General features: G+C 52.2%; 2 protein-coding genes across 2 annotated transcripts; both read left to right on the top strand.

Moving 5' to 3' along the window:
- The first annotated feature begins 395 nt into the window (after window positions 1-395).
- Window positions 396-8,563, top strand: TIFAB (TIFA inhibitor). Its single transcript, XM_005557820.5, has 2 exons — window positions 396-463; window positions 2,739-8,563. Exon 2 carries the CDS (start codon window positions 2,749-2,751, stop codon window positions 3,361-3,363), a length of 615 nt encoding a protein of 204 aa, XP_005557877.3. The 5' UTR covers window positions 396-463; window positions 2,739-2,748; the 3' UTR covers window positions 3,364-8,563.
- On the top strand, window positions 5,628-6,363 carry DCANP1 (dendritic cell associated nuclear protein 1). The gene is given in 2 exon segments (XM_073994268.1): window positions 5,628-5,794; window positions 5,796-6,363. Coding segments are annotated over 2 exon segments (735 nt in total).
- Window positions 8,564-9,047: the final 484 nt, after the last annotated feature.

Raw genomic sequence — 9,047 nt, 5'->3', positions numbered from 1 at the left:
TCTCCTCATTCTCCCACACTCAGGGGGGCTTTCCTGTCCAGTAGCCCTCTGTCCCAAAAGGCTCTTTTCTTCTAACATGCCTGGACTGCTTTGACCCCATCCTACTGGCAGGTGGAGAGGAACTTTGCAGATACCCTCGGTGCAAGTCCTAAGGTCCCTGGGGGTGGGGTAGGAGAGGCTGGCAGAACTGAAACCCAGGAAGGCACGCCATCTATCTCAGAAGGGGCCCCACGCTGGGGTTTCTCAAACTCTCAGCAGTGGAATAGCACTTCTGCAATGAAAAATTACACTTCTATTTTCTTTCCTAAAGGGAAAAAGGAAGAATGCAACAAAACTGAAGTGTGTTCTGTCATGTTCCTGAACCATAGCCGTAAGAGCCCTCCCCAGCCCTACCCAAACCAGCCTACTCCCTCCCAAGAGCTCACAGCTGCAGGACTAGAGTCAGATGTGCCCTGGCAATAAGGTAAGTGGAAGCCAGAGGGACTTGAACCCATGGGGAGACGGGAAGGCCTGGTGGGGCTGGGAGGAGGGCTCCCCCGAGACACACACTCTGGAGTGTCTTCCTCCTGCCTCATCCCAAAGGCTGGATTTGTAGGGCTGGGTTTCTGTTTCCCCAGAATACCTGGGATCCAAAAGACACAGGACAGCCTCTCATGGATGGGCTCCTCTTTGGTGGGAGATTTCTGTTAGCTCTGGGTGGTTCAGTGGAGCAGAGAGTGAGGCCACACAGCAACAGTGAATCTTTCTTCCTAAGGAATTCTTTCAGGGTCTCTGGGCCATGAGATTAGTTTCTGGGAGTGAACTCTTGAGTTTCCAGCCAGGCCTGACAGCATGGTTGCCCAGCCCACCTGTCCTGGGCTCAGCCTGTATCCCACACCTCAAGAAAAGGCTTTCTGGCCAGGCGTGGTGGCTCACGCCTGTAATCCCAGCACTTTGGAAGGCTGAGGTGGGCAGATCACCTGAGGGCAGGAGTTTGAGATCAGCCTGACCAACATGGCAAAACCCCGTCTCTACTGAAAATAAAAAATTAGTTGGGCATGGTGGCGGGCACCTGTAATCCCACCTACTCGGGAGGCTGAGGCAGGAGAATCCCTTGAACCTGGAGGACGGAGGCTACCATGAGCTGAGATCATGCCACTTACACTCTAGCCTGGGTGACAGGGCGAGACTCCATCTCAAAAAAAAAAAAAAAAGAAAAGAAAAAAGAGAGGCTTTCTTCAGACTATGGCCAGATGGGGTGTGGACAGAGACATACATGTGTCTGTGCCTTAGGGGAAAGAGGGTGCCCTGAGGCCTCTGATAGTGAAAGGGTGCCCTCACTATCAGACTAAAAGGTCCCAGCCATTAACCTACTGCATCTAAAAGGTTCAAGACCTGGAGGGACATTGGGTTCAAGCCACCTGCAACAGGCTCGCTGTCCCACACAGCCTTTGAGATCTGATCCTATTTGTGGTCTCTCTGGGTGATTTCACCGTGTGTGTGTGTGTGTGTGTGTGTGTGTGTGGGCTTCTCATTCAGCCACTTGGCAAATGTGTCCCTGGACATTTATGGTGGCCAAACCCTATTTGTACGGGGCAGTGGGACATGGGACAGCAAGAACCACAGCCCAGACCACACCCAGTCCTCGGGAGGCCTCAGGGACAGGAAGAGAGGAGCTCAGGGTAGACAGGACAAGGGCCCACAGAACTTGGGCATGAAATGCAAAGATGGAATGAATGGGGAATAAAACTGGCCAGGTGTCCTGGGGGATTCTCCCTGTTGTGGGAGTCAGAGGCAGTGAAAGGTCACCTTCCCCAGGGAAGGGAGCTTCACAGGAGAGGTAACATTTGAGCAGGGCCTTGAACCATGGGCAGTGCTTGGAGATAGAGTTTGGAATAGAAGATACCTTCTTAGGAGAGAAATAATGTGAGCAAAAGCCTGGTACCCAGAGAATGTATAATTAGTTATTCAAATCTGCTCAACCCTTGGTTCCTGTTGAAGGTGATGGCAGGTCCTGGGCCACATGGCGTTGGTGGACATAGCAGAGTTTGTGTTCCTCAAACCCATGCAGGAACAAAGCTGGCCATTGTAAGTGGCCTTCCACCAAGTACCCATAGTAACCACTTGGAATGTGCTAGCTGTGTTTATTCTTCACTAGGGTTTCTAGGCAGCCTTTCTGGTGGCCAGGACTATGGCTAAGCCTCCCCCTTCTGTGTCCCTCCATACATCCTGGTGCTACAGACACCTCTCTCCTCCACCAGTGGGTGCTCCCAAGAGTCAGGGCTCAGTTTGTTGTTGAATCCGCTTCTCCCCAGCAGCTGGTTCCCTGCTCGGCTCAAAGGAGGACTCAGCAAGGGTTTGTTGTGTAACTGTCAGATACAAGGAAGATGTAGCTGGTCTGTCTACCTTTTCTTTTCCAAGAAGCAGAGCCAAACTGTCTCCAAATAACCAAAAAATTACCAAAGCCCCACCCTGCAAGCCAGCATGCCTGATCCCTTGCATAGACAAGGACAGACATACCTATATTACAGAAATCCAGAAGTCAGAGAGAATGGGTGGTGTGTTCTATTCAGAGTATGAGACAGACTAAGCTCATGACCTTCCACACCAGTTCCAGCCTTGGCTCCATCCTGGCTTGGGCAGAGTGATTGTATGAACAGGCACAGGGCCCCTGAGGTGGGCAACTGTGTCTGGGCTCAGGGAGCCACAGAGGTCTCTGACTCAAGCTGAGCCTGTGTGTCCATGTTCCATCTTCCCAGGCCTTCATCCATGGAGAAGCCCCTCACCATCCTGCAAGTGAGCCTGTACCACCCCACGCTGGGCCCATCTGCCTTTGCCAATGTGCCACCACGGCTGCAGCATGACACCAGCCCTCTGTTGCTCGGACGGGGGCAGGACGCCCACCTCCAGCTGCAGCTCCCCCACCTCTCCCGTCGTCACCTGTCCCTGGAGCCCTACCTGGAGAAAGGCAGTGCCATGCTGGCCTTCTGCCTCAAGGTCCTGAGCTGCAAGGGCTGTGTGTGGGTCAATGGGCTGACGCTAAGGTACCTGGAGCAGGTCACCCTGAGTCCCGTCAACAGGCTCTTCTTCTCAGGCATCCAGATGCTGGTTCGCGTAGAAGAAGGCACATCCCTGGAGGCCTTTGTCTGCTATTTCCATGTCAGCCCTTCACCCCTGATTTACAGACCTGAGGCTGAGGAAACTGACGAATGGGAAGGCATCTCCCAGGAGCAGCCTCCCCCTGGTTCAGGGCAGCAGACTTCAGGTTGCCTGGGGTTTCTCCACGGCCCGTCCCAGACTTGGGACAGCCCTCCCCAGCCAAGACCTGGAGGAGGAACAGAAATACAGCTCCAGAGGGAACCCCCAGACAGTACACTCTGCTAGCCCTGCCACTAGAGCAAGTCTTTGCTAGATGAAACAGGACTTGAAGTATTTGAACTACATCATGCAAGCTTGACAAGCAAAACCCGCTGGCTGCCTTGCTCATAATGAACCAATTCTGCAAACACTGAACAAACAGTCCGGGGTGGAGAAGCACCCTCTGTGGCCAGAGTTATGCAAAGTAATGGGAACTTCATATACTTTTAGAGGCCCTGAGGGGTTCTGGGGAGCCTCTCTCAGCATTTCCACACATTTCCCCCTCTTGTCTGACTAGGAGTTACTTTATGTGGTTCATTTTGCGTGCTGCTTAAGAGCGGGAGTTTGAGGTTGCACCAGGAATGCGTGGACACATGTAACAATTACATTTGTGGTAGCTTGGTGTTACCTTCAGCTTTCAAATACCCACAGGCACGCGGGGCTTAGGAAAGCCTGAGTTTAATAAACTGCAAGTATTTCATTAAGCTGGCACACCCAATAGGATTCCCTGATCCCCAGATGGGCCACATGCACGCCACGCTGTCATGCAGAGGTGGGGGTGAGAAATATAGACGAGGTGTAAGAGGAAATTGGAAAGGTGGGACTCACATTTCTGGAAAAGATGCAGGCAGGGCTCAGGGTTTCCTGAGGATGGGAGCTGGGAGCTGGGCCTGCCTGGAAATTCATTGTCCCCATCATCATCCTCATCCTCACACTCCCCATTCTCTGTCACTTCTGGATCAAGGCCTTGGCTGACTTGAGGGCAAAGGTCTTCAGAGAATGAGCGGATGGGGTGGGGGATTGTGTAAGAATTCAGCCAAGCAGTTATTTCACTCAGGGTGAGTCACACACCAAAGGGGGTGGGGGTGTTCCTTCCAAATAAGGGACTCGTTAGGAGCCAGGCACGCCAAAGGTGGGAGGATTTTCTCAGTGAATAAGGGGAGCAGTCACTTGCCACGCCATGCTGAGAAGGGGAGAGTGTGGTTTAGAAACAGCATTCACTGGTGTGATGCAGGGAGGGATCTACACGGTCACCATGATCCCAGACCCCACTCTCCCAGGAATCTGAGGCGCCGAGGGCACAGCCCTGTTCCCCTGGCTGACTCGAATCCCTGGGTCTGTAGTTGCCAGCAATTTCTGTTTTCTGCCCAAGAGGATGATCATTTTGCACCCAGGGCAAGCTACAAGGAGGTCCAACTTCACTCACAGGCCCTGAACATCTTCTCTATGAGGAAAACAGAGGTCGGCAAGACCCAGGCTTGCCCTGGTTTGGGAAGCTTCCTCTCCAACAGGAATGAAGCAAAAACACTCAGATCACAGCCACAAGGCAGGGAGAGCAGGGTGGCTAGGAAGGGGCTATCTGATGCTGTGAATGACCCCTTGGACCCCCAAAGCAGTTCCTCATTCATTCAGCAAACCTTCACCAAGCACCCACCTTGTGCCAGATCTGTGCAAAGCCACGGAACTGAACCAGAAGTGAGTAAGGCAAACTCACTCAGGGAGTTTACGTTGTGCTCAGGAAAGTCAAGCATTCAGGAGTGCATTACTTATTTGATCACTACTGTGATTAGTGCTATAGTCATTGTATTTTTCTCTCTCCTCCAGCTGGGCTCACATACTCTTGTTAAGTGGCCTTGCCTGTTGAGTGCCTACCATGTGCTTAGGACTCTGCTAGGTGCTATGTATATTACCCTGTTTAAGGCTCATAACACCCCAGATAGACAATGGTATTAACTGCACTTTACAGATGAGAAAACTGAGACTCGGAAACATTACATATCTTGCCCAACATCACACCATCAGTAGCTATGTGACTTGGGCAAGTGACTTATTCTGCTCTTGCCTCTATTTCTCCCTCTGGAAAATGGGTAAGATAATAGTACTTACTACCTGCTAGAGTTATGAGGGCCTTAGGAGGTGGCACCTGTAAAGCACTCAGTCAGTGCCCAGCACACACTTAATAAGGGTTAGCTGCTATCATGAGACCTGAGAGAGGAGGGCTCACCATCCATACGGAAGTAAGGAAGACTCATGCCCCAGTAAGCTGGCTCCAGAACTCAAGGGCTTACCTGTGTTCTGTGACGCCCCAACTAGGGATTTAGTCGTAGCCATGGACCTGGTGGGCAACCAGGAGGGGATTTTAATCTGTTCCTTGCATCAGAAGGTCCAATAGGCAGGGTTAGTGTAATGGGAGATGCCATGGTAGGGCTGGCAAGGAGAAGAAGCCACGTGTACTTTGGTCTGATGAAAGGCAGCAGTGATCTGTCACTGACCAAAATGGTCCCCCAACTATGCATGTTGTGGGAGCAGCAACCCACATACAGAACTCAAGAAGCCATGGCCTGGAGGCTGCACCCAGACACGAAAGACTGGAGAGAGGAGCTGGTGGGGAAACCCCAGAGTCCCCAGGGTGCCACTCCCCGGCTCCACCAGACACTTTGGGAATGAGCTGCTGCCCCGAGTGGCCCTCTCCAGGGTTTCAGTGAGGGTCTCTCCCCTCCAGGGAGGAGCAGACCCTTGCCAACTGGAGTCCTGAGAGAGGAGAGAGTTCAATTCCTCCACAGGGGACTCTGCAACTGAGATCTTTGGAGTGAAGCATCTGCGAGCCCCTCAGGGACCCAGGATGAACTGCACAGCAGCTGAAGGAAGACAGGTCAGACCAGGCGGGAGGGAGCCACGAAACATCTGGCCTGTAGTTTCAGATTCTACCTGTTCACAGTTCACACAGTCTCCCCGGGAAACTCACACCTTGCCCTATGCCAAGTTTTTAAGACAGTTAAGCTCTGCCCATCCAAGACTTCATTTTTCTTGAGTAGAAAATCACTGAAATCATCAGATCCATGGCACCCACCCTCACTTTCTCCTAACAGCTGAAACCGTCAGGCTGGCTTCAGGGCCTGGTCTTCGCACTTGATATCACTATCCTTCACCTGCTCAGACAACCGGAGCAGGCGGGTGAGTTCCTCCCAGCAACCTCTACTGCATTCTCTCAGCTCCCACCGCAGGGCAGCCCATGCATCTGAGTGAACATGTGTGCATGTGCACACACACAGGTATGCACAGACATACACTAAACATGAACACACAGTGCACATGAACGCTGCTCCAAGCTAGGGCCCTCTGGTCAGACTGCTGCCTGGGTTAGAATTCTTGTCCCCCTCCATGACCACTTACTATAGTTCTGTGATCCTGCACAAGTGACTGAATCTCCCTGTGCCACAGTTTCTTCTTGTAGAAACTGGGAAAGATCACAGTACCTACCTCCTTAGAGTCATTGTGAAGGTCAATTTGAGGCATCACACATTTAAGGCACCCAGACATAAGGGTCAACAGGGTTAGCTATCATTGTCCAGTTTGGTGGGAGGAACTGAATGCAAGTGGACACATGGACTCAGTCTACACGCAGGCACAAAAGGAGCTACATTGGTTACATTCAGGTATACCCCAGAGCACTACAATTCTCTGAGACATTGTCTGGAAATCTAGAAATCACCTCCTTGCCCTTTAAGGTATTTTAACACTCACATTCCTCTGCCTTTCTAAGAATGTGAATCTTCCCAAGCTGTCCTTGAGAGACACAGCCTCCCCTTGAGGGAAACATGCAAATGCTCCATAAGCAGCCACAGTGTGGGGCTCTGCTGTGAGGAAGTCACAGCAGACACGCTAGACAGCATAGTCCTGGCTACAGCCTGGAGGAAGGGAGGCCCGTGGTGGAGCACTCACTCCGTGCTTGTCTGCCCAGTGAGACCTCAAGTTCCTTGAAGACAAAGGCCATGGGTTGTTGACTCTTGTGTTCCTGGTGGCCTTCACAGAGCTGAACAGAGGACAGACGCACAGACAGGTGGGGCTCTGGTGGTCAAGGCAGCAGTATCCTTAGATGCTAAAGTCTGAGCCAGGCCATCAGGCCCGGCATGGACAGGGCAAGGCCCATAGTGGTGGGAAGCCAGTTGGCCAGCTGGGGTGAGAAGACCACGAAGCCATGGGCAGACAGGAAGTAGAGGTGAATGTGTCTGCCTCCTATAGGCCTCTGCCGGGACAACACAGACCCTCTAGCTGGGGCAGCACAGACCCTCTAGCTGGGGCAGCACAGACCCTCTAGCTGGGGCAGCACAGACCCTCTAGCTGGGGCAGAACAAGGCTGGTGCTTCCTTCTAGTCCTTGAGCCTGTATAGCTCAAACTCAAGCAGAACCCTGGGGTTTTGGGATTCTGTGTGGTGACTGCTGAGGAAGGTTTATGGATTTGACAGGGTGCATGTGAGAGAGACAATTCTCAGTCAGCACTTCCTGTCCCCTGCAGAGGCTCATAGGGGACAGCCCCTGCCAAGGAGACCCTGGAGGGACTCTGAGGATAACAATCAGAGGTTGGGCTGGCTGGACTGAGCCTGGGCCTGTTGTCCACCAAATCTCCATAGGCTCTAGCCTGACCCCTCCCTCCACCCCTGGGCTATGCAGGCCAGCCTGTGCAGAACACCCCGATGCGTCCATTAGCAACATCCGCCTCACTGTGCCAACACTCCATCCACACAGGAAAGGGCCGAGAAGGCAATGCTTAACCCAAAGGAGTGAGTTTCATAGGAGGAGTGGTTTCAACAGTTTCACTGCAGGACACTGAGGGAATATTTCCCTATCCCTTCAAATGGACGGTCACTGCAGAAACGTGTAGAGCAAGACTTTGTCAACGGGTTGTTTCCAGGTCTCCCGGTGTCTAAATAGCAGAGTTGGGATGGGAACCGAGAACCGATTCTTTCCACAACCGCCCACTGAGTAGCAAGGCTGCAGCCAGCAAAGAGGTGTGCAGAAGCAAGCAAGCTCCATGTGGTGGGGACAGCACATCACCACCTCCACCGCCCCCTGCAATGGGCTGCCAGCAAGGTCACCTGCCTTCCAGTGTATCTACTGTGTGAGCTTCTCCAGCTCTTCTCTGTTTTCTCTTCCTCAGCATCCACCCCGTGACACGTAGTGGTGGCTGATGTCGCCACAGTACCATGAGGTTAACAGCTCCTCCCTCCAGCTTCCTTCATGGTGGCAGCCTCACCTGCATTCCAGCCATTTGCCGGACACCGCACCAGACCCTCAAAGCCCATCCAAGACTGTGGGGAGTAGTAAACAACCCAGCCCAGTTAAAAGGAGATGCTGAATTTAATGAACTCTATTTGAATTGCAGGGCTGTGATTCCTCTTACCTTTAACGTGAACTCACAGGCGGATTAAAGTGAAATAAAACCTACCATTTGAGTTACATTCTCAGCTGATTGGAAACATGCATTGCCTCCCCATGACCGGGCCGTGAGAAGGGAAGTTATTATCTTTCTTTAGAGTTTGTAAACTCTTTATGGCTGAGGCAGCTTTAATCCTGCTGGGGGAAAAAAAAGGATCCGGGAATCAATTGCTCCCATTTACCTTTGTTTTCCAATCACATGCTCCAGTGGGAATAAAACATCCTAAGTGAGGGGATGTGGGGAGCCAGGTGATCCCTGACAGAAGAGTTTGATTATTTTCTTCTCTAGGCATGTGAATTGAAGGAGCTTTAGAGTTCCATTTGGCAAGGGGGCTCGTTTCACAAAAATGTGCACCCCAGCAAGGATATCAGCACTCCTGGGCCATTACTGGTTCCTCTGCCTTTTCCTTCCAGAGGAAATGCCCTCCATTCCCCAACTGTGCCCGCTTCTTTAAGGGGTGCTTGCAGCAAAGGGCCCAGCTCCAGGTATTTGG

The sequence above is a fragment of the Macaca fascicularis genome, chromosome 6, assembly GCF_037993035.2.
Source record: "Macaca fascicularis isolate 582-1 chromosome 6, T2T-MFA8v1.1".
Classification (NCBI taxonomy): Eukaryota; Metazoa; Chordata; class Mammalia; order Primates; family Cercopithecidae; genus Macaca; species Macaca fascicularis.
The sequence above is the reverse complement of the archived record's forward strand: the minus strand, read 5'-3'. Positions and strand labels throughout refer to the sequence as shown.

What these genes read in the sequence shown, in the direction of transcription:
- TIFAB (XM_005557820.5), top strand. Translation starts at nt 2,749, where the DNA reads ATGGAGAAGCCCCTCACCATCCTGCAAGTGAGCCTGTACCACCCCACG.